The sequence below is a fragment of the Saccopteryx leptura genome, chromosome 12 (assembly GCF_036850995.1).
Source record: "Saccopteryx leptura isolate mSacLep1 chromosome 12, mSacLep1_pri_phased_curated, whole genome shotgun sequence".
In the NCBI taxonomy this organism is placed as follows: Eukaryota; Metazoa; Chordata; class Mammalia; order Chiroptera; family Emballonuridae; genus Saccopteryx; species Saccopteryx leptura.
The window spans coordinates 37,390,742-37,417,048 of NC_089514.1; the positions used below are offsets into that span (position 1 = coordinate 37,390,742).

A 26,307-nucleotide genomic window follows, 5' to 3' on the forward strand; every position below is an offset into this window, starting at 1 on the left:
AGAAAGATCCAGTGTAGACCAACCACTAAACAGTTATGCCTAGTTCTATAGATTTGAAACATGTTTCCAACTAGTGGTTTCAGCTAAATTAGCTACTCTGTGCATTATCTTACTATGAAACACTCTAAATAATTTTAGGATGTAAGGAAAGTAGGTGTATGCCAACTATGCATGAAATACTTCCCTTTCTCTTTTTCAGTCCAGAAGCCATGTATATATATATTTTTTTAATTTATTTTTTACAGAGACAGAGAGTGAGTCAGAGAGAGGGATAGACAGGGACAGACAGACAGAAACAGAGAGAGATGAGAAGCATCAATCATTAGTTTTTCATTGCGCATTGCAACACCTTAGTTGTTCATTGATTGCTTTCTCATACCGTGCCTTGACCGTGGGCCTTCAGCAGACTGAGTAACCCCTTGCTGGAGCCGGCGACCGATGCTCCATCCACTGTGCCACCGCCTGGTCAGGCAAGCCATGTATATTTTAAATAAATAGATAGATAGATCAGTCCAGAAGCCATGTATATTTTAAATACATAGATAGATAGATAGATAGATAGATAGATAGATAGATAGATAGATAAATAAATAAAAATTTTAAGTGAGAGGCAGGATGGGAGAGAGACAGACTCCTGCATGCGTCCCAACCAGGATTCACCCAGCAAGCCCCCTACAGGACGAAGCTCTTCCCTTCTGGGGCTGCTGCTCTGTTGCTCAGCAACTGAACTATCTTAGGGCCTGAGGCAAGGCCATGGAACCATTCTCAATGCCCGGGGCCAACTTGCTCAAATCATTTGAGGCATGACTGCAGGAGGGGAAGAGAGAGAGAATGAGAGAGTGAAAGGGAGGGGAAGGGATGGAGAAGCAGATAGTTGTTTCTCCTATGTGCCCTGATTAGGAATTTAACCTGGGACTTCCACATGGTGGGCTCTACTGCTGAGCCAACCGACCAGGTCTAAAATAAATTTCAGTTATTCACTAGTTCCTATAAAATATTCTGAATGTATTGTTTCCTTTGTTGATGATTTCTTATGAAATTACTCATGTTGAAATGTTTGAATTATGTCTCTGCGGCGCATATTGTCCATCCACGCTTGATATTACATCACTGTCTTTAAACTTTTCTTAGTATGAAAAACTCAGTTACTGTGCATAATGAGTGCCATCCTAAAAATTGTTTGGGAGGTCCACATACCACACCTAATGATATATGCTCCAAACGCAGAGGTTTAAAGGGACGTTTCCTTAATAGTATGTTTTGATTCTTTCATACTTTTATTTAAACATTTTCCTGCTAAAGAAGAGATGGGGAAAGATATGCATAGTTCTTTTCCATACTTGGGAGGGCAGTATCATTTACATATTTATGAGAGTGTTTCACAAAGATGCATGCTGTGCAATTCTCTCTTTCTCATTTACAGTTTTCATCTTTGTATCATAACATTGTTATTCAGGTTGGGGTACAGTTTTACTTTCTGAAATGAAAACAACCATACTGCTTTGTTATTTTTTCTGTTTTCTAGAACTTACTTGGCCCCTTTGAGATATTTCACAATAACTGTTTCGTTTCCCTTTTTATTTTATAGCTCTGAAGAAAGATGACACCACCTTTGACGAGGTAGGTTAAATTTCTTTATCTAATGTTAGATGTATTTAATTACTGCCAAGTAAAGGCAATAGGTGCCAACTTCACACTTAGAAACAGAAAAAAAAGTGCCTTTAGAAAACCCAATAAGATATGATATCTCTAGTTCCATTATATTATTTTCCAGTTTTGAGTAATTAGTCAAATGAATGAACAGAAATACGTCTTTTTAAATGAACAAACACACAAGACACCCGCAGGCCTTGGTGGTGCTGCCTTCTTGATGGTGGCAGTGCTGGCCCAGCCCCGTGTGGCTCTTAGGATGAGCCTGGGGCTGTTGGGGAGCTGGTCACCGCAGCTCCTCTGCAGACCTCTGAACCAGGGTGTGATGTGACATTGACGCCACATATTGTCTGTCAGACTCCCAAAGGAGGAGCTGACTTTTCCTGTTCTAGTTTTCCTCTTCTTTGTGTATCAGATCTGTCTTTATCTACCTGTTGCAAAGTAGCAAAAAAAGCCTATTCAAGTAAGGCAGAGGTAATTAATAGCATTCTGAATGTGATTTTTCAATAGTACTGTTTCCTCAGTTTTTTTTTTCCTGTATCAGTGGGAATCACCAGAGAAATAATGTGTTTACGAAACATTCTCAAGAGTGCTCTAAAGTGGTGTTTCATTGTCGCCATCAAAGCCACTGTTATTGATCTGTGTTGTAAACTGGGCCACATGTATACACACACACACATACACACATGCACACATACACAGCATGTTTATATATGAACACAGATTATCCTGAAGCTTAATGAAAGCACAGGTTAGTTTGGTGTGTTTAGCAGCAGCAGATTCCATGAAATGTGCTACCTGTCGTCCCTCTGCTGTAGTACTTCCAAGAGGAAAGGACATTTGTGCTCAGAGAAAGTCCCCTGGCCACGTGGCTGTGTGTGGCCCAGGGCAGGACCACTCAGGGAGAACTTGCTCCAGCCGGGAATTCTGGGTGGTGCCGGCGTCATTTGGCTCTCAGGGTCTGCTGCTTCGTCAGCGGCACCTGCTGTTTTCTGGGCCCAGCTCTGCAAAGCTGTGTGTCCCTGGACTCCGTAGCAACTTCCTCTGCCAGCAGTCCTGAAACATCTTATAAAACTTAGTTAACCTAGACCTGAAGCCGTAGAGGAATCTTTTTTCCCCATCTGCAGTAGATAATAATGATGTTCTCCTCTGAACCTGTATTTCTGGAATTTCAGCAATGTTACTGAGATGTTTTTAGGGGAGTATTTTCATTCTTCTCAGAAGAAATCAATGTGAGAATTTTGGGCACCTTTTCTCTCTTTATAAAGAAAAGTCTCCCCTCTAGTAATTAAGGTAATTTAAGCTCACATAAGAAAGAAAAGGAAAAGGAAAAAAAAAAGTCTCCTGAATCCTATTATCCAGTTACAGCCACTGTTGAAAAGTTCTTCTTGCTTCTTTCTTCATGTTAAAAAAAAAGCAAAAAACCACAGCCCATAATATTACATCTGCTTCCCTCCCCCTCTTCTAACCTGTAACAAACATGTTGTTTTCTTGTGTTTTTGCACATGACCCCTAATCATCATTAGGAATGTAAAAAGCCTCTTTTCCTGGTTTAAATACCACTTTCAAGGGTTGTATGTTATTCTGTCATGCGGCTGTGACATGTGACTTTCAAAGTAATCTGAGGCTGGAGCCTAGGTGGAAGTTCAGGTTGTATATAGCAAGCCGTGATGACCTACCCTCCGTTACCCGCAAACCTCTGCACTGTCGAAGTCTGGATTTTGTAACTTGGGGAAATATTATCCTTAGCTTTACGAAGTGTTTTCCTTCCTCTGGACCGACCACAAAAGATGGGTTAAATGCCGCACATCAGTACATCTCAGGGTGCTCTCCCTGGAAGAGACATCAGAGGTCATATGTGCCGCTTCATCATGTCACAGATGAAGAACTTGGGGTCCAGAGAGCCAGGTCCTCTCCCGCTGATCAGGGGAGGACCCAGGTCAGGAGCCTGGGAGGCTGTGTGGTAAAGGCATGCCTGGGGGTGAATACACCCTGAGCCACCTCTCAGGAGCAACTGATGGCTCTTCCCAAACCTTTCACAAAATTGTTGTGCGGATTAACTAAGCTGAGTATACCAAGGTTCCAGAGTAGTGATGGGCACCTAGTGAATGTCTCATAATTGTTATTGTCATTGTCATTGTCCTTGTCTTCATCTTCCTCCTCATCATTGATGTTCTCAGTGACACGCGCCTTCTGAATTTGGAAGGGCTACAAAGAGGATAAAGGCTTTAGTTCAAAATTAAGAACTAAGGCTATAAGGAGAATTATTTTCAGACATTCCTCTAAAATCCCGTATAAGGTTTTGTGTGATGATTTGCATATTAATGAAAACTGTGAAAATATTGTCTCAGACCTACCATGTTTCAGGTTCCTTTAGAGGATGACTGTGTTCAGCTTTGTGATCTCTTGGGTGTCTTGCACATGCTTAACTCAGTAAATATCTATTGAATAAGAGTAAACTCTATGTTGGCAATAAGGAGAGAGAGTGATGAACTGAGTGTCAGACCATGAATTCTCATTTGCCAGTTTCTACCTATTGGGGCAATTACTCGTTTGTAAAACCTATCATTAGATTGTGATCTTCAAGTTGCTTTCTATGTTTAAATGTGTGATAGAATCCCAAGTAACAATCAACATAAAATTACAGTTTTTCCAAGATCAGAAAAGAGCACCAGATCTGTGATTTATACAGGTAGTCAATGACTACTTGTAAGATTATCTTTAGTTTATAGTGATAGAGGTTTTGTTGAATTTGTGTTGTGCTCTTCCTCTCCAATTGGTGTGGGAGGGACTCTGCCCTGTGTTGAAACTCAGGTTTTGAGCCTTAGAACCAGGGGCTGGGTCAGCTTCTGAGACGGGCATTCAGGCGTGGCAGCTTCCTCCCTCTCAGTGCTGATGGACTGAAGGAGCGGCCTCTCCCCCAGTGCCTGGAGCAGAGCTTACAAAGAGCTTATGTGCCTGATTTATGTAGAGCAGGGGTCCCCAAACTTTTTACACTGGGGCCAGTTCACTGTCCCTCAGACCGTTGGAGGGCCGGACTATAAAAAAAACTATGAACAAGTCTCTATGCACACTGCACATATTTTATTATAAAGTAAAAAAAAAACAACAACAAAAAACGGGAACAAATACAATATTTAAAATAAAGAACAAGTAAATTTAAATGAACAAACTGACCAGTATTTCAATGGGAACTATGCTCTTCTCACTGACCACCAATGAAAGAGGTGCCCCTTCCGGAAGTGTGGAGGGGGCCGGATAAATGGCCTCAGGGGGCCGCATGCGACCTGCAGGCCGTATTTTGGGGACCTCTGATGTAGAGGTGTTTTTTTTTTGTTTTTGTTTTTGTATTTTTCTGAAGCTGGAAACAGGGAGAGACAGTCAGACAGATTCCCGCATGCGCCCTACCGGGATCCACCCGGCACGCCCACCAGGGGCGATGCTCTGCCCACCAGGGGGCCATGCTCTGCCCCTGGGGGGAGGTCGCTCTGCCGTGACCAGAGCCACTCTAGCGCCTGGGGCAGAGGCCAAGGAGCCATCCCCAGCGCCCGGGCCATCTTTGCTCCAATGGAGCCTTGGCTGCGGGAGGGGAAGAGAGAGACAGAGAGGAAGGAGGGGGGGTGGAGAAGCAAATGGGTGCTTCTCCTGTGTGCCCTGGCCGGGAATCGAACCCGGGTCCCCTGCACGCCAGGCCGACGCTCTACCGCTGAGCCAACTGGCCAGGGCCTGATGTAGAGGTTTTTTTCTAGGGTGTGTGTACATGTTTGACCTTCAACCAAGGAGAAAAAAATATGGGCCTATTTGAAACACATTTATTTACTTTTCTTAAATAGGGTGAAATACAATGACTGTTAATTTTCATAACTAGCCTGCAATTGCATTCAGGAACTGTGTGCTAATGCTCATTGTAGAGAGAAAATGAGGCACTTTGGAAGTTAAGCATTAAGGGCCTCAGTTATGTGGATAGGCACTTCTGTTGGAATAGGGGGTTTTGTTGAAGCCATCATGTCTGAAGAGAGGACGTTGTCAGGATGATCATTTTGCCCGTAATTCATTGTGGACCATGGGCCTAATTAAAATATGAAGCATTTTATGTTCTGTAGGTTTAATTTACACATTTGATGTGGGCAGACCAATCATTTATAAGAATATCCCAAATAAATTTTTATTGGTTTTAGTTTGTTCTTTTGTTCTTTTTTCCCCATAGCACTTTTTAACTTTTATTTTTAAATTTCATTTGTTTTAAAATAATAATGATACCTAAAATGTAGAAGGCCAGAAATACAGTTATTCTGCTCAGTGTAAAGTTACCACACATAAAACCTTTCAAACTTTGGAAGCAAAGAAACTCCAATTAAGTGTAAATATATGTATATAGAAAGAATTGGAAATGTCTGAAGCCACAGCATGCATGCATAGTTCTTGTGAATAAATTAAAAGGTTAAATTGTGTAGTTTTAGTTCTGCCTCGTGCCTCCGTTCTTTTAGCTTCGATGAGCTGTCAGAACAAGGTTGACTATGCTTGGCTCTCCCCTTTCTCTCTGCCCCCCTTACTCTGTAAAATCAATAAATAAAGAGAATTTAAAAAATTTTAGTGATTGATATGAATCATTGAAGTTAGAAGAGTTTTATTTGTTTCTGGCATATAATCCAGACATTTAAGCACTTATTTGTTTGAAAAAAAAAAAAAGAGGGTGATTATTGATGAGTTTTCTAACTATTCTTCACTCTGCTCAGTTATTTCATGTTTGCAAACTACAAGGAGCTGCCGAGACATTTTAGTATTTTCCAACTGTTTTATTTTTTGTGTGCTAGCAAAATGTGCACAAAGCATATCAAATAGCTTCACATTTTTGCATCTGATCTATAACTTCTTCAAGTACCTTCTTATCAGTTTACTTGGTACTTACCTGCTTAATATAATCTTTTGTCAGTGTACATTGACATCAGCTCTTCTTGTCCATGCTCCTTTTTGTTATTTTTCATAAAGATGTAACTATAACACCTGCAATGATAAGTGTGATTTGATTTTTATGAGAACTAGAGTTAAGGGCTTAAGACAGTGGTTCTCAAAGTATGCGCCAGGGCGCACTGGTGCACCCTGGAAGATTTCCAGGTGCGCCCTATGGTATTCCAGAAAAATATGTGCCTGTTGGGGACCAAAAAACCAACTGGGTTTTTGGAGTTTAGATTTTGGAGGGACAGAGGTGTGGGGAATTGGCTGTAAGCTGACAGTCTGCTGAACCCCCCACCTCACTTGCCTGATTAGGTTGCAAAAGGCTGTTAAGCTGGGGTGCTGGATTGTTCACACTACCCCCCATGTTCCCCGGAAAGACTGGAGGCAATTTTCTTCTATCCTTTGTTGGTGTAAAGTTAAGATGATATGTATGGTGGGGGTTTTTGCACTCCACACAATTAAGAGTAAAAAGGGAGGAATTCTTCAATGTATTGACGAGGAAATGAGTTTGCCTTACAAATATATGCCTAAACATTGAAGAAATTGCTAGGACACATCAGGCTCATGTTTCTCATACACACAAGAATGAAAAAACTTAATACATTTGTGCCAGGACCTGCCGAATTTACTAAATCTTACTAAGAATGTATCTATATATATATATATAAAATAACTTTTTTAATTTTTTTTTTATTTTTTAACTCCTCTTTGTTACAAATTCAAAAAGGATAACTCAAAAAAATGTAGCATAAAAATGTTTTTTAATGTCAGAATAATTTTGTCGTATTTCTTTCATTTAATTACCATAAAAGCACGCTTGGACTTTATATTTTTTCTTTAATATTTGACTTAATTATTATAATATATTTCTCAGAAATTTGTGTATAGTGTGCCTACAATTATTTGTAGGATTTTAAATGCGTCCTGACTTCAAATAGTTTGAGAACCACTGGCTTAAGGGGATATTTCTGGTCATTCTTTTCTGTCCATTGAAGATGAGAGAAGCTGTTGCAGTCTTTCCTCACCCTAACGATCATCTTCATGGGGGGCCTCAGTGTCTGTGTTAATGATGCATACATTGTATGCATCCATCCAGCTTTAGACTTCCCTGACTTCCTCCTGTAGATTATTAAATCCCAGTAACGATCTTTCCTTCCTGACTCTCACTCCCACTGCACTCCCTCTGTCTCTTCTTTTTCACTGGCTTCCGTGTCCAGATACGCCCTCCTTCGCCCACTCTGTTCCGTTCTTCGACCCACAGCCCACCCGCCCCTTCCCTGTTTGCTCCTGGTACATCACTCTCGTCAGTATCCTCAATGGCTTTGCCCTTTTGTACTTGGTTTGTAATCTCCTCAGCCAGCCCTTGATTTTGACCTGGCATCTCTTCCTTTCTTACCCAGTGGCTGCCAAGAGCTTCTTGAGGAAATCACAGTATAAATAAATGTATCGTCTCCAGCCTGAGCTGGAAGCTGAGGCCACTGTGCACAGTCTGACTCGGTGTGGCTGGCCTGTTTCCTGCAGAAACCTCTCTGCTCCCCTCCAGCCTCCTAGCAACCCTCCTCCACCCCTCTTTCCTTTAAGTAGACGACTTTCTCCTCTGTATCAGTTTGCTGGAGTTGTGGTAGGAAACTACAGCAACAAAAGAAATTTGTTGTCTCACAGTTCTGGAGACCAGAACTCTGAAATCAACATATCGGCAGGGTTGGTTCTCTCTGAAGGCTGAGAGGGAAATATCTCATCCAAGCAAGCCTCTGTTCTTGGCTTGTAGATGGCCATGGCTCCTGGTGTGTCTACACATTGTCAATGAGTGTCTGTGTATCCAAATTCCCCTTATTATAAGGACATCAATCCGATTGAATTAGGGGCCCACTCTATTCCAGTATGACCTCATCTTAATTTAACTAATGATGTCTGCAATGACCATTTCTAAATAAGATCATGTTTGGAGGCACTGGGGGATTAAGACTTCGACATAGGAATTTTTGGTGAACACTGTTCAGTTCCTAACCCCCTCCAGCTCCTTACAACACTCAATGATGATCCTTGCCCACACAGGTCCCTTCATTTGCTCTGGTCTTCCTCCCCACCCCACCCCCATCTCAGAGGAGGATTGTCTTTTCTGTTCCAGGCTAGTTCCTCCTCCTCCTCTCGATTCCTTTCCTTCCCTTCCATACCAGAAACTTGTGTAATTGAGTCTTTCTTATCTACATTTTCTGTCTCTTCCTTCTGTGTTGGTATTTCACCATAGATAGACCCTGAGCATGGTTGTCTTCCCCGTCTGTGTCATCGTAACAGAACTCTCTGTCCTCTAGTCGCATTTTCATGCTGTCCTCAACTTGGTTGTCTGGCCCTGGCTTTGGCTCCCCTACAGTATTATACTCACATCAGTGTGGCTGACTTACTTTCTGTTCTGAACGCACACCCAGCTGTCTGGCTGCCCAGTCGATGCTTTTGCCTCTGCATGTCATGGTCACTGGGTCTCAGCACTGACAAAATGTTATTCCTTCTGACATTCCCTAAGTCTGCATCTGCTCTCTTTTCTATCTCAGCTGTTGGCTGGAACAGCCACATGATTTTCTGAGGCAAACTCCTGACACCATCCTAAATTCCCTTCCAAGCCCTCCATCCAGGCATTGGCCGTTGTCCCCTCCTGCCATCTCCATTCCACTGCCGAGGTGCACGTTCAACCTCATCCTGTCTTGCCTGGACTTGCAGTGGTCTAACTGGCTTTACTGCCTAGAGCTGGCCTCCTACTCCAACTGAGCGACATGTCTGAATGCAGATAGTTGCTTAATACTTTAAAAGCTTCCTGTCAGCTGTATGTTCAAGTCTAAATGCCTAGCTTGGTTTTCAAGACCTTTCATGATCTATATTTTGCCTCCCTTTCCACTTTATCAAATAGTTATCACATATTAAAATTTTTTTTTTTTACTATCTACTTTTCTATTTTTCAGGAAGAGAGAGAGAGAGAGAGAATTTGTTGTTCCACTTATTTATGCATTCATTGGTTGATTCTTGTGGGTTCCCTGACCGGGGATTGAACCTACAACCTTGGTATATTAGGCCAATGATCGAACTGACTGAGCTTCCCAGCCAGGGCCCCATAATTTAATTGATCTTACTATTCCATTTTTCACTCTTCCACTCCCACCTTTCCAAAATGTCTTTCTTGTCATGATACTCCCTTCGATTCAAAGCTTTGTACATCAAGTATTTATTGATGTCTGTTTTATGTGAGGCTCTGGATATGCTCTGAACCTGGCTCTGAATCTAGCCAGTCTCACAGAATTTGATTTCACTGATATTTTATAGGTTGATCAGCTTCTGTCATCTTGCAGTGTGAGGGCTAGGCACAGATGCAATGTCGCTCTTTAGAGTAAGATTTTATATAACTCTGTATCCTGTTTTGTTTCCGCCATGGCCGTGTCGGCCAAACCTTGATGACGGGAACCTATTCCATACAAGATGTCCAGAAATTTACAAACTGTCAGTAAGTCGTTATGTTTCAAATTCAACATTTTGGATGACTGCAAAAGAACTTTACTTCCTCCTTAATGCTCTCATTGGAAATTTCATTGAAATCTTCGGATGCTTGAAATTTTCTGTGCTTCAGTTTTTTCTTCAGTTTGATCACATTTACCATCTCCCTAATTATGGTAGGCATAATTACCATAATTATGTCTAGTCCCAGACAGTGCCTATGATGTCTGGGTAGTGCTGTAAAGATTCAAAGAGGAAGTTCATGTCACGAAATACAAAATGTATGACATTTGGGAGAATTAGTCACTTTCATATTCTTAATTCCCAAACGACAGGATGTTACAGAAGTTGAAGGCATGAGTAGTGTCTGTTTTCTCTTCCCGAGCACTGTGCATCCTGATGACAGGCCCATTAGCCTGTAGGAAGTCTGTCCTGTAAAGGTGGTTGGTGTTCCCTTCTGGGCAGTGCTTTGATTTGTGTGCTCGAATTCATTTGCAGAAGGCTGATCTTTGGTGTAAGGAGTTGCTCCATACAGCCTAGGTACTTAGGATTTTCTTCAAGTACAAAATGGGCTCAGCTACAGGGAGTGCATTATACCATTTTCCTTTTAACAGAAATTTGAGCCGCTAATTTATAATCCACAAATCCTTTAATTCCTTGGTTGTATTTGAAATGGCTCTTATGCTAGGGCCTCTAATGATAATTGAAATCCACTAAGTAGGGGGGGAGGTCAAGGTTTTTTTATTTTTATTTATTTATTATTTACTTATTTTATATTGTTCTGAAGTGAGAAGCGGGGAGGCAGAGAGACAGACTCCCACATGTTCCCAACCGAGATCCACCCGGCATGCCCACTAGTGATTGATGCTCTGCCCATCTGGGCTGTTGCTCTGTTGCAACTGGAGCCATTCTAGTGCTTGAGGCGGAGGCCATGGAGCCATCCTTAGCACCCGGGCCAACTTTGCTCCAATGGAGCCTTGGCTGTGGGAGGGAAGAGAGAGATAGAAAGAAGGGGAGGAGGAAGGGTAGAGAAGAAGATGGTCACTTCTCCTGTGCGCCCTGACTGGGAATTGAAGCTGGGACTTCCACATGCTGGGCTGATGCTTTACCACTGAGCTGACCAGCCAGGGCCAGGTTTTTTTTAATTCGTTTTTTAATTTTCAGTTGCAGCAGACATGCAATATTATATTAGTTTCAGATGTATACCCCAGTGATTAGACATTGTATAACTTACTAAGTAATCATCCTGATAAATCTTGTACCCATCTAACACCATGCATAGTTATTAGAATATTATTGACTATATTCCCTATGATGTACTTTACATCTCCATACTGTTCTTTTACTACCAATATGTGCCACATAATCCATTCCCCCTTCCACCAACTTCTCTACCCTGCAACCCCCTTCTGATCTGTATCTCTGAGTCTGTCTCTGTTCTGCTTGTTCATTTACTTTGTTTTCTAGATTCAGTTGTTGATAGGTACGTTTTTATTGCCATATTATTGTTCATATTTTTGCTTTTTAATTTTTTCTTTTCTTTTTCTTAAAGAAGACCCTTTAACATTTCATGTAATACTGGTTTAATGATGATTAATTTAATTTTAGCTTTTTTTTTTGATCTGGGAAGCTCTTTATATAGGGTGGGGCAAAAGTTAGGTCTATAGCTGTGAGTTCACAAAAAACAAAGTTTATTCTTGTATTATTATTTATTATTGTATTATTTTCCATACGAACAACTGTAAACCTACTTTTACGCCATCCTGTATGTCGTCAGATTCTAAATGCTAGCTTTGCTCAGTAGAGTAGTCTTGGTTGTAGATCTTTGCTTTTCATCATTTTCTTTTTCTTTTTTTTTTTTGTATTTTTCTGAAGCTGGAAACGGGGAGAGACAGTCAGACAGACTCCCGCATGCGTCCCACGGGGGTCCACCCGGCACGCCCACCAGGGGGCGATGCTCTGCCCCTCCGGGCGTCGCTCTGTTGTGACCAGAGCCACTCTAGCGCCTGGGGCAGAGGCCAAGGAGCCATCCCCAGCGCCCGGGCCATCTTTGCTCCAATGGAGCCTTGCTGCGGGAGGGGAAGAGAGAGACAGAGAGGAAGGAGAGGGGGAGGAGTGGAGAAGCAGATGGACGCTTCTCCTATGTGCCCTGGCCAAGAATCGAACCCGGGTCCCCCGCACGCCAGGCCGACGCTCTACCGCTGAGCCAACCAGCCAGGGCCCAAGATTCTCTCTTTATCTTTAAACTTTTGCAGTTTAATTATGATGTGTTTTGGTGTGAGCTTTTTTAGGTTCGACTTGTTTGAGACGCTCTGTGCTTCAAGCCACTGTATGACTGTTCTCTGAGGGATACGTTTATGAAATTTTTTTATAGTCTAAAACACATTTAACTCTTCTTGTTCTTTGTGTTATAAAATTTACAAAAGGTACAATTACAAAAATTTGGAAACCAGCAAGTTGTTCTCAATTTTGAAAGATTGAGATCTCCAGGGTACATCAATATCAGGTTTCTTGAAGGTGCTCTTTCATGACATGAACAAAATAATTGAAGGAATGCTCAATTTTTCCTTCTGAATTGATTTAATTTTCAATATATAATAAGTTAGTTCTGGTTATTCTTTCAATCTATTTATTAGTTTGTTTGTTTTTTTGTTTTTATTCAGTGAGAGGAGGGGAGGCAGAGAGACTCCTGCATGCACCCCAACCGGGATCCATCTGGCACGCCCACTAGGGGGCAATGCTCTGCCCATATGAGGCATTGCTCTGTTGCTCAACAACTGAGCTCTTCTTAGCGCCTGAGTCAGAAGCCATGGAGCCATCATTGGTGCCTGGGGCCAACTTGCTCCAATTGAGTCACGGCTGCAGGAGGTGGAGGGGGGGAGAGAGAGAGAGAGAGAAAGAGAGAGAGAGAAGAAAGAGGAGAGGAGGGGTGGAGATGCAGATGGGCACTTCTCCTGTGTGCCCTGACCTGAAATCGAACCCAGGACTTCTGCACGCTGGGCTGATGCACTACCGCTGAACCAACTGACCAGGCCTATTTATTAGTTATAAGATTTTCTTTCTTTTCTTTACTGACCTGTGGTGGCACAGTGGATAGGGTCTCCACCTGGAATGCTGAGGTTGCTGGTTTGAAACCTCAGGCTCACCCTGTCAAGGCACATACAAGAAGCAACTACTACGAGTTGGTGCTTCCCACTTCTCCCCCCTTTCTCTCTCTCTCTTCTCTTAAAATACTAAAAAAAAAAAAAATCCTAAAAAATCTTTTTTCTCTTTTTCTGCCTGCCTTCCTCCCTCCTTTCTTCCCTGCCTTGTCCTTTTCTTCTTTTCCTCCCTTCCCTTCTGTTTCCTTCTCTTTTATTTATTTTTCTTTCTTTTTTAAAATTTTAATTTATTGACTTAGAGGAATAGAGATTGAGAGAAAAACCTCAATTTGTCATTCTACCTAAATGTGCTTTCATTGGTTGATTCTAGTATGTGCCCTGACCAGGGATTGAACCTGCAGCCTTGGCGTATTGAGACAATGCTCTAACTTCCTGAGCTACCTGGCCAGGGTTCTTTTCTTTTGTTTAACCAAATGAGCCTGGGGATTTTAATAAAAATAATTTTTTTTAAAAGATCTCAGTATATGGCTGTACTCTTTACTACCGTGTCTTATAATGCAACATTATGTACATACTTTTTTAAAAACTAAGATTAGTCATTTTTATGTGTCAGTCTGTAAAAATAGCTACTCATTAAATTCTGAATTTCATGATATTAAATCTTATATTCACGGGTATGGAAAAATAATTTTTAAGGCTCTTATGACCAGTTAAAATAAAGTAGAAAAAAATATTTCAACATGTATACTCAGCCCAAATTGTGTCAGGTGGAGAGTACTTACTTGACTTTTCACTCGAACACTTTTTCAGCCTGGCAAGTCTGACTTGTAACTATTGAAAGACACTTGAAATTGGACGGAGAACCAGGAGAGTCTTAGAGTTGCCGATTGCATGTGCTTCTTTGTGTATGTTTTCTCAACCTGCGGGTACCTTCGTGTGAGATGTCTGTAAAGTGTGATTCTGGAAGGCATCTTTACAGTAAGGGAATTACCATTCTAGTCTAGCTGACCTCAGACCCATTGCTGTAACTCTGTGTTCTGATCAGCTGTCATTGAAGTATGCAAATAATTTCCTTAAAAAAATTGTAGAGCAGATTGATGTCAGTCTCTCAGTTGTGTGTGTATGTGCGTGTTTTTCTCAGTTGTGTTTTGATGTATTTTCTTGTGTGGGAAAGAAAGAGGCTGAGCTGCAATTAGAATACCAGGAATTTGGCATATTCCAGAATTTGCCCATAGGAATGTGCCACGTAGGAAATTGTCACCCATGACGTATGTCTTGGTGGAAACAAAATGAAATATGCCTTTTAGTCTGTTCCTTGCCTCAAGGCTGGGCTATAACTATAACTTAGTTACCATAAAGCATTATTTCTTGTTTTAAAGGATTTTCAATAAAAGGAGATTCTACCAGTTTTGTAAAAAATAGTGATGGGCACGGAGTGTGGGGTTTTCTAAGTGCTCCCCGAAGATTTTGGTGCCAGGCTCCTTTATTCCCCCTACCCCCAAATCACACGTTGAAAATACTGCTGCTGCAGTTACCGGGGTTATTTCTTGAGTGTGTCATATCCCACAAGTGTATTCTGATGATAAAAATGATTAATAGCCACTCTTCTAAAATCTCTATTACTGAACTATTAGAAAGAGGTTGAAGATGGATATTGGTAGTCACATGCACTCTGAATTTCTTTGAACAGCTCTTGATTTTAGATCATGCATCCCTGTTTTTGGTTCAGAAAATATAGCTCTAGTTCTACAACTGTATATTTCTTAGTATCACATTAATTTTCCAGATATCTTAGCCAAAAGAAAAACTAACACAGTGATAAAGAAATTTTAAACAAAGGAGGGCTAAGTAGACATTATTCCACAATAGATAAAAATGAATAAGGATAACTTATGTTTATTTTAAAATTTTTAATGAGTATTTTATTAGTTAAAATTATAGATAAAGAGAGATTAGATTGATGAGACAAAATTATATGTTAATAATTGTCATTCAAGGCATGAATTACAACTTCTTTAGTGTAGTAGGTGCTCATTTATTTTAGACCGTTAGCTGTATAGCTTCTTTATATATATTAAGTGAATATGATGGAGAATTTCTGCAGTGCTTGCTTCTCTTAAAAGGCAGACTATTTAACTTTATAAATGAGCATCCGTGGGTCATTAGATATTGGGGTTCAGGTGTGCAAAATATTAGGTACCATATGTCCTATCCCCAGATGCCTTAATTGAGCTCAGAACTTTCCCCAAGAGATTTGCATTACTTCATCTAAATGATGTGTTACTTGTACAAGAAAAAGGTGCGTTAGTCATAAAAGGAAAATGTAAGGAAATATGTACTTTGTAAGCTATACTGGTTTTCTTTACATTCATTTCTCTACAGTTACCAAAATATAAACATTTTAAAACCCATATGAATGACACTAATTGGATGGCAACAATTTCAGGTACTTTCAGTAGCTATAGCATTCCTTTGATTTTTCTTACTGTATTGTTCTATATATATATTTCCCTCAATTTGAAATTTTTTTTTTCCAGGCAAGATGGGCATATTAAACTCAACCTGGACCTTTTTCAGGTTCAGAATTTTTCCTTCTCTTCATAATTACATATTTTTCATTGAATAATTTTAGTATTTGCTACTAAGAAAAGTAATGTGCATGGCAGAAAACATAAAATAGTAAAAAGCATAAAATAAGAATTACAGTGTTAAGTGAAAACACTGTTACACATAGAGGAGAATATGATTTCAGTTTTATAAAACGTGTTTTATGCAAGGGGGAAGCACTTAAAAAAAGGAAACAAAAGGATAAAATAGAAATTGAGGTTCATTGAAGTTGTGACTTGCTCAAAGCCCTTTGTCTCGAAAGTAGTCGAATCGGTGATTCCAACCTAGTCTCTCGGAATCCAGTGTGTGCTTAGCATTTTACTGGGCTGCATCCCAGGAGAAGGGAGAAAAACATGTGGGCGCTATATGTGATATTTGGTGTGTGGACAAGGAGTGAACCTAAAATTCTTACAAAGACACAACTGATGTTTGGTAGTAATCCTAACAGATGAATGGTTTTCCAATAAAATGTAAGAGCAAAGTGAACCTAAAACATTCCTGCAGCAGATTTCTACTTATTTTTGAGCCAAATTCCACCCATTTTACCGGTCCAGGAAGATTAAATAAATTGCTGAAGAGAACATGGTTGGTTAGTGTGAAATCAAAGAGACCTCTTTTCGAAATTACTCTCTACATTGCCGGTTTTTATCTGTCTTTGGGTGGGTTATGGGTGGAATTATTGAAGATACAAACTTGCTTCGAGTGGTGCTAGTTCATTAGGGCTCAGCAGACAGGGAAGGTTGCGGGAGGTTAAAGACTGGATGAGATGCCACACTCACCAGCCTGCTGGGATACGTTATGAGAGTGATGCTGGTATGTGCTTTAACTGGCATGTTCAGACAGCAGTGTCAGAAGATCTTTGATGGGTATGAATTTCTTTCCTTGAACAAGGCAAATAGTTACTATTGAACAGAATGCATCAGATAATAAATTCATTCTTTCTTTTCAAATCCTGACCAAATATACACTTGGATTATTATCAATAGCTTGTGCATATGAAGTGATTCTAGCTTCATTTTTATTTCATATTGTGACACCTGAAATCTTTGTGAAAGTTAAAAGTATAGAGGAAGTAGGCTAGGCTGACCTTTTAAATACAGTGTGTCCGTAAAGTCATGGTGCACTTTTGACCAGTCACAGGAAAGCAACAAAAGACGATAGAAATGTGAAATCTGCACCAAATTAAAGGAAAACCCTCCCAGTTTCTGTAGGATGATGTGGCAGCATGTGCGCATGCGCAGATGATGATGTCACACCATGTATACAGCAGAGCAGCCCATGGCCATGCCAGTCGAGATGTGGATGATACAGAGGAAAGTTCAGTGTGTTCTGTGGCTCGCTAAATTCGAATCCGTGACCCAAGTGCAACGTGAATATCGGCGCTTTATAATGAAGAGCCACCACATAGGAAAACATTACTCGGTGGGATAAGCAGTTGAAGGAAACCGGCAGTTTGGTGGAGAAACCCCGTTCTGGTAGGCCACCAGTCAGGGACGAGTCTGTAGAGGCTATACGGGATAGCTACCTAAGGAGCCCTAAAGAATCTGTGCATGAGCCCACATCGAACTGCACTGAATAGGTATGAAACTGGGAGAGTTTTCCTTTTATTTGGTGCAGATTTCACATTTCTATCGTCTTCTGCTGCTTTCCTGTGACCAGTCAAAAGTGCACCATGACTACGGACACACTGTATTTACATCTTAGTAAGAAACAAGAAAGGTTTTAGGTAGGCATGGAGAGAGACAGTAAATCCTTTGTATTCCTTTTTATTGGTGAGTGCTGAGAAAAACAGACACATTTTTTCTTTCTTTCTCCTCTTCCCCATGCTTCCAGTATCATAGTATCATAGGGTGTTCTTTCTTTCTTTTTCTTTTTTTTTTCTGGAACTGCTTGGTTTTGGTCGGGACCGTGACCAGCCACTCATCTTCCTCCATCGGAACCTTTCCCAGCCCTGGCACGGGTCCAGTCAGTTTATGACGTTTTGGATGCTTGTGCCATCCTTCTGCTGTGACAGATGTAACTCTTCCTGGGTGACTGGTGCAGGTCAAGGAAAAAGAGCAGACAGGAGACGCTGATGATTTGTAATGCTTGGCCCTGTGCTGCAATTAGCAGAGTTGTGACCCCTAAGAAGGGACTTGATGGTCCTGTGCGCCCCACGGCATTTCAGGGACTGGTTCTGGCATGCATGTTGTTTGATTTACTTTGCCTTCTGCTTTAACCACCAGTCAAGTTGGGAAGATTTCAGGACATAAAGAGTTATATTCAGATTCTTCTCTGGTACCAGTTTGGCTCATAAGTAGGAAGGTTTGTGTCCTCTTCACTTTTTTCTTTTTCTTTTTGATGACTGGCAGCAGGGAAGTGAAAATCTCAAGAGAGCAGAATCAGTTTTCCGGTCACTAGGCTCATTAAGTTAATATTTACTTTTAAAATGAATGTATTTGCCAGCCCTTCTTGCTGTTTATTTGGGGAGCTTTTAAATTACATGTGAGAACTTCGAACTAGTTTCCACTTCCATTTGAGTGTTTACCTCCGAGGCCAGTGGCTACTGTGATGTGCCGATCATGGGTCACATTAATCTTGAGAGTCAAGGAAGGCACAGAAATGAAGCTAAGTCCGTTTTTTCCGGTTTCTCTGTGTCTACCGCTCAATCCTGTTAAACCTATTTCTAATAACTCAGTTGACACATACACAAACTTTTATGAAACCTGTGAATTGGATTAAAATATTGCCTCAAAACATTACATTTGAAAACTTCTGATATTTATTCATTGCTATTCATTCTAATACTATTATTTTTTATATATAAAATAATACCTGGTTATTAGTGAAAATATAAAAAAATACAGGTGATGTAGAAAAACTGGGAATTTATAAAATTAACATTTTGGGGAGTGATCACACAATACACTGTACAGAGATGTGTTGTAGAATTGGGCACCTGAAACCTATATAATTTTGTTAACCAGTGTCACCCCAATAAATTCAATTAAAAAACCAAAAAATTTATATTTATAAAACGTTTCTTTCAATGCCTTTAAAAGAATATTCTTTTCATTTAGAGTGCTGTTTTTTTATCCATGAATATTGTATGTCCCACTATTGTTTGAGTCTCCTTTTTTAAAAATAAAGATCTCTTCATAAAGTGTTGTAGTTTTCTTAATCTTTGTGACTTACCTTTTTCATTTTTTGTTTTCATTTGTTATTTTGAGACAACTTTTTAAAAACTAATGCTAATTAAGAACGAGACTCAATTTTTGTTGTTTCTGTTCTTATAAGATTTTTATATATTTATTTTCAATTTTGCTGTTTTACTAAACTCTAGTGATTTCAGCATATTTCAGAGGTTTTTCCTTTGGGTTTTCTAGGTATATAGTCATGCCATCTGCAAATGATATTTTTAATCTCTTCCTTTTTGGTATTTATTTTTTCTCTTGATGCTTATAAGTTTTTAAATTAAAGCTATTATTTTCTTTAGCTCTCAGGTGAGTATTTTTCCAATATAAGCAATTTTAATGAACATAAAATGTGGATTATTTCAAGTTCTAGGTATTTAATAACCAAAGGGGCCTCGGGTACGTTTTAAGTTTTGTTGGTGAGTTTTTAAAACATCTTGTGTAAGGGAACTGCTGATTATATTTAATTATTTGAAGGCTGTTTTGGTAATTTTTAAGTTTGTTTAATTAGAAAAAGAAATAAATGCCTCTTTATTCAATATCTTCTTGACATTCCTTTGCACTGAGTCTGTATATTAAATGTGCCATGAAAGCCGCAAGCATGTCCTGCAAGATGTTGCAATTGGCACATAATATTTTTGTCCTGACAGAAACCTGCAAAGTGTTTATGAACTTTTGGTTGGGCATCTACTGCCATTTTGGAAATCAGAGAGCATCACTGATTTGGGGATAAGTCACAGGAATTATTGACTCAGTGGTTGATGGACTGAGTTTTTTTCTTTGAGATTTCTTTTATTTTTGAATGGTGGACTGATTGGTGCTGGGTGTCTTTGGTTGAGACTCTGTGTGCTCTGCAGGGCTTTCCGCCCTGAGTTCCCTCTGCTTTGGGATCTCCCTTCTCCTGCCTCCAGATGGGACCCCTCCCCACCCTGACAGCCTTTGTGTACTTTTCCTTATCTGTCCAAACAAGGACCATAGTCTTTACATGGAAAATTATTGTGAAGATCAATCAGATAGTGCTTGTGAATCCTTTAAGAGATCTTGGCGTCTTGCAGGCACTCTACTTCTTAGGGCTTGATTGTGCCCCTCAGAGCAGCCATCGTCCTCTCTGACATTTGTGTCATCCTTCTCTCCATGTAAGCTTCATATCTGTGGGGAACAAGCTGAGGGTCCCATGGTGCCTGCGTAGCTTTTGCATGGGACACTAGTGATCTAATCTTAGGAACCTCCTCATTTTAGAGATGGGGAAACTGAGGCTGTGCAGTCCAAACTTAGGCTTCCTCTTGCCGCTCCTCCCTACCCTGTCCGTCACAGTGGCCTTGCCATAACCGTGTGCAGGCTGGATCTTGCAGGAAGGGATATGAACTGTTGGGTTTGTCTGCTAGGAGTGTTTTTCTACTGCTGGTCTATGGACCAGTGCTGCTCCGTCAGAAATTTTATGCCAGTCCGTGAAAGAGTTAACCACCATGATGTTGTCTGAAGATTATCGACTGAGTGATCTTAGTTGAATACACTTATGCTCAGGGTGATTTCTGCCTCAGTAGTCCCTGAAATAATTGTTCTATTTCACCTATTTATTTCCATGATCCAGATGTAAGATTCTTTTTCTCTCTTTTTTTTAGCATGCCATAGGAATTCAGCAGTCATTTATTGATTATGAGACAAAAAAACCCTGAAATGTTGTTTTTTCTTTCAGGAATTAAAGTCATTGAGGTGACATTGCTTAGCAATATTCTGTAAGTTTCAGGTGTAAAATTCTATAGCACCTCATCTGTATATTGCATCACCATATATTTGACTCACTCTCTTTATCTTGAAATGGGGTTTTTCTCTATGTACATTATTTCATCTTCCCAATAACATTGACATTATTGCTTCTGCTTTTACAGATGGAGAAGCTGAGGTTTAGAGAAACTAAGCAACCAGAGCAGGGCTAGTGAAGTGTTGGAACTGGGGATGACTTAACCCCGTTGCCAACAACTATAGTGGCAGCTGGGAGAGACCTGCTGGATTGATGGCCCTATAAGTGGTATTGAGTTGCATTGCTGTTGAATTGTGTTGACTTTTAAACTGCACAGTAATGCTTAGTGTATCTTAGGGTAATCCTTGGCTGTGGGGCTAATTGAGAAACAGAAGTACAGTGCTGCAAACAAATTGATTTTCCTACTTAGAGTAGGTGCTTGCTCCAGTTCCAACCGTCCTCTGGCATTTGCCTTCAGGATTCTTTTTCTTGAATTAAAAAGTACAGGCCAGATGTACATTGTCAATAATTTAGTACCCGTGTCTTTTGCCCTTGTTGTTAGTTTGGAAACAATTTAGAATTATCCATGTGCATGTTAAAAACCTTGAAGTGACAGTCCCTCTATGTGGGAGTGTTTTTGCTCATGTAGAGCTTATGGGTGTTTTATATCTACTTTGAAATGATCTCGTAGAAACAGTGAGGATCCAGTGTGGTGAGCTTTCCCAGACATCTCGAGCTTGTAAGAGGTGGAAAAACAATCTGTGATCTGGGAGCACATGTTTTGGGGTTTATTCTGTTTGTATCTTTGGGTCTTCCTCCTTGTTCCCAAGATATAGGAGCAATTAAACATTAGAGATTACACATTGCTGCATTGGATTTTTGTCTAAGGTTGTCCCTCTCCAAGTGGGCAGTGAGGGTGTGGGAGAGGGCGCAGTACCTTCTCCCTTATCAGTGATTCGGGAGAAGATGTCTTATTCTGATCCCAAACATCCTAGCAAAGGCTATCCTGACTATTTTTACTGACAGCTCTTCCTGCCATTCGGGGTAGCTTATATTGTTTATTTACTTACCTTTGTGTAAGGAAGTGCCTTCTCTACTAGCCCATCTTGTCTAGATCAAAGTTTCCACCCAGGGACCTTTCCTTACATAGTGTTTGTTGTCTGAGGCTGTGTCTGTTTTCTTTCCTTCTTTCTTTCCTTTTAAAAGCTTTCTGAATTTTTACCCCCACTGCACTCTCTGGTTTTCCTTCTTTTTATGACTATTGTGTAATGAATATTCATAGTTTCCATTATTAATGGAGTAGCATACCATTTGTTAGCTCACTGGCTTCCTGGGAATATAATTTAAAATAAAAATCTGATTCTTTTCTTTATTTATCTTAAAATTTTTGTCATGTTTTCATCTTTAAATTTTTTCCTCATAGAGTTTGTAACTGTGAGTTTTGCGCCCCTGAGACATATGTGCAGGTTTAAAACTACACAGTCTAGGATGTCTAATGGCTTAAAAGGATTTCTGTCGTGACTGAAAAGAACGGATCTGTGCCTTCGGAGGGTATAGTCTGACCACATGAATACCAATAATTAGACAGCTTTTATTTTAAGAGAGGGGCAGCTGTTGCTATAGTTGAATGTGAAGACTTTTAGTTATTTTGCTTCTCTCTTTAAAGAGCCATTGTCCAGCTATGCGTCTGGTCAGCAGGGTTGATAGCAGATATTGGCGTCTTGATAATGTGAGGCAAGGAGGGGAAAAATATGAAAAGGAATATCTGAAGTGTTCTGAACATTAAATTTTAAGGAATGAAGTTTGTTTTCTTAAGTTTTTTTTTTCCAGTTTATTAAAAGAAAAAAAAAAAAGGAAAAAAGGTAAAACCCCTAAGCGTTGCTCATATCAATTTACTTTTAAGTGATTGTGAGGAGAAATGTCCACCTGTCTCTCACTTGATCAGAAGGTCCAATGATGAAAGAGCCTCTAGAGCAGGGGTCCCCAAACTACGGCCCGCGGGCCACATGCGGCCCCCTGAGGCCATTTATCCGGCCCCCGCCGCACTTCCGGAAGGGGCACCTCTTTCATTGGTGGTCAGTGAGAGGAGCACATTGACCATCTCATTAGCCAAAAGCAGGTCCATTGTTCCCATTGAAATACTGGTCAGTTTGTTGATTTAAATTTACTTGTTCTTTATTTTAAATATTGTATTTGTTCCTTTTTTTTTTTTTTTTTTTTTTTTTTACTTTAAAATAAGATATGTGCAGTATGCATAGGGATTTGTTCATAGTTTTTTTTATAGTCCGGCCCTCCAACGGTCTGAGGGACAGTGAACTGGCCCCCTGTGTAAAAAGTTTGGGGACCCCTGTCCTAGAGCATCCTCAGTCGTCCCGTGGAGATTTGATTAGGATGGCAGTTAAGAGTGGGGATGATTTGTGTCTTGCCGGAGTTTTCAAGCCTTTTCTTCTTTTTAAAATTAATTTACTCATTTTAGAGAGGAGAGAGAGAGGGAGCTAGGGAGGGAAGGGGGGAGGAGCAGGAAGCATCAACTCCCATATGTACCTTGACCAGGCAAGCCCGTCAAGCCTTTTCTTGCTTATTATCTCCCACTGTTGTTTGAGGACACAGCTTCCTGACCCTTCCACTCCAGTGATGGCGTCAGCTGGGTATGTGGAGTGGAAGGAGAGCCGCTGCCTCCCTCTTGGCCATCGGTTGAGGTCCTGCAGCTCCTTCTCACGCTGGTTCATATCAGGCGACTGTGTCACCGCATATTCATAGCAGATTTTTACAGGGCTCTGGGGTTTACAAAACAGTTTCACATGTTATCTCAGCACATTCTTGCAGCAACCCTGTGACGTAGTGGATACATATTTGTACCCCCATGTTGTAGAGGAGGAAATTGCACTCCGGGAAGGTGAGTGCAGGGCCTCAGGCCACAGCGGTCTGTTCTCACAGTGGGGGAGGGTTGGAGCCTGGGTTTCCTGCACGTCTGCCCTCCCTCTGTACTTCTGCTTCATCGAGAGAGTTTCAGGGTTTAAGGACATCGCATTTAGGATCAAGTTAGGGGAGGCGTGTGACCTGAAAGCCCTAGCATTGTGGATTTCAGAATGATAGTCATTTCTTCAATATTAATGACAAATAATATGAGTCACCCACTAATGTGTCCATTCAGACAAATGCATTTTATTTTCTGTATTTCGTGACAGATTTATAGACCCAAATACTTAATTTTCCATGGCTGTGAAGAGCATAAATCCTATTTCGTATTGTTCAGATGCCTCAAGGGCCAACAGCCCAAAGTGTGCTAGGAGTATTGGTGGTTTGGCGAGGAGGAAAGAAGGGAAAAGTGGCTAGCAACCATCCCCTCGAGAGACAAGGAGAAAATAAGACGCTTTTGACAGCATTACAAACTGGGACAAAGGTTTTTCAAAGCAGGAAGCTGCTTATGAAAAGAATTCAGCGTTAGCTATGGATTTGAGTTTCTGCTCCACCATTCACTAGCTTTGTTACAACAGACAGATGTCTCCTCATCCCCCTGAGCCTCAAAATTCTTGTCTCCGGGCAGTTTCGTGTATTGGGTGAGAAGTCAAGGAGCTCACTGCCTGATGTCAACCTACAGTCATGTCTGGCTCCAACTCCTTTTGGTTGTGTGATACTTAACCTCTCTGTGCATTTTGAAATAGGGGAGGGGGATCACAGCAGTAATAATAATAATAGTAATCATAATGTAGGGAAGTACCTGATGCCTCTATTAGGCTCTGACTATATTAGTTTTTCTCTCTCCTTTATAGGTCTGTTGATGTTAAAGCCCAATGAAAGGACTTAAATACCACTATGATACAATTTTTTAATATTTGCATCAGATTTCATTGATGTAGTGATTAGCCCTTATACCTTGAACATTTACTTTTTTAAATGTGATATTTTTGTAAATCACTTACTATATTGTGTTCTATTATGTCTGGAAATTCATTATAAGCCTTTCAAAGACAAAAAGCTTTGTGATGAAAGCCAGCTGCCCAGACATTTCCAGCCTCCTCACCCATCCCCCACAGACTGCAGAAGCTGCATGTTGGCAGAGGTCCAGACTTCCTAAGTGATGGGATTTTTCCCGGGGCCAGGAATGAAAGGAATCTGCCCAGATTGGAGATGGCTTCAGCTACTTTGTTGGATTCATATTTGTAGTCTCATTCCCAAACTGACCTGGCACCATTTTCCACTGTTGGGAATGCTATTAAACACTGGTATGTGCAGAGGTCTTGCTATTAAGAAAATGACCTTTGAATCTACCCCTTCACCTCCTGGAAGTTCTCTGTGCTTCTTGGCATTGTGGAAGAAGCACTGTGAATTCATTGTAGTCCACAGTTCCGTCTCCACACGCCATTCTGGTCAGACTCTGGCCGCGTCTTCCATGTGTAGCACCTTTCTTGATCTGACTCAAGTATTGAGTTTGTGGTTTTACTTTCCTCATTTACTCAGGAGTGGGAAGGTTCAGTTATTGGAATGGCTCAGGCCAGGAAGTTTTTGGCTATTGTAGTGGAATGTGTTTATCTTTTCCACTCCTCTGCATTCCTAGACTGTGAGCGAGCCCATCACCACTGTGACTGCACTTGAGTTTTTATCAGCTCCTTCCCAAGCTCTATTTTTATTAAATACTTGATATTTCTCTCTGTGTTGGATATAAATTCAGGGACCGCCATGCAGATATTTCAGAAAGGGCTTTCTGAACAAGTATTTGTAGAAATAGAAATATTTACTGCTGAACAATTCCTGTTCCCTTTTTATTTATCTGCTTCCTAAATATATATCTTCTGCAGGTATTCTCTAATATTTAGAATTTCATTTACATAATTTTTTTAAACATAAGTTTGATACGTGTAGTGAGTTTCTAGACTAGGACTGTCCAGTAGAACTATAATGCAAGTCACATAAAATTAACATTTTTTTCTAGTATAGTCATGTTAAAAAAGTAAAAAATATAGGTAATTTAATTTTAGTATATGTTATTTAACCCAATATAGTTGTCCCCCCCTTAATGGAAGGAGGTGTGTTCCAAGTCCCGAGTGGATGCCCAAAACCATATAGTACCAACCTCTGTATATATGTAGTGTGTGCTTTCCTTTACATACATACCTGTGATAAAGTCTAATTTATACATTAGGACATAAGATGTTAACAATAAAACTAACAATAAAATAGAATGTCCCAGGCAGGAATGGTGCACAGTTCATCATGCTACTCAGAATGGCCTGCAGTTTAAAACTTGTGAATTGTTTATTTCTGAACTTTTCTATTTAATATACTGCTCCCAAAAATTAGGGGATATTTCAAAATGAATATGAAGTGATAAAATATCCTTTAATTTTTGTGAGTAGTATATTTTTGGACTATAGTGGAATGTGGGTAACTGAAACTGTGGAAAGTGAAACCTCAGATAAGGGTGACTATCAAAATATCATAATTTGGCCTGGCCATTTGGCTCAAGTGGTAGAGCGTCGGCCTGGTGTTTGGAAGTCCCAGGTTTGATTCCGGTCAGGGCATATAGGAGAAGCGACTATCTACTTCTCCACCCATTTCCTCCTCTGCCTTCTACAACCATAGATGATTGGAGCGAATT

At 40.4% G+C, this 26,307-nt stretch overlaps 1 protein-coding gene across 1 annotated transcript in view; it reads left to right on the top strand.

Moving 5' to 3' along the window:
• Window positions 1–26,307, top strand: part of CDK14 (cyclin dependent kinase 14) — a 621,136-nt gene that overhangs the window by 5,663 nt on the left and 589,166 nt on the right. The window contains exon 2 of the mRNA XM_066353824.1: window positions 1,589–1,620. Within this exon, the coding sequence (XP_066209921.1) occupies window positions 1,589–1,620 (32 nt within the window). The remainder of the gene's footprint in view (window positions 1–1,588; window positions 1,621–26,307) is intronic.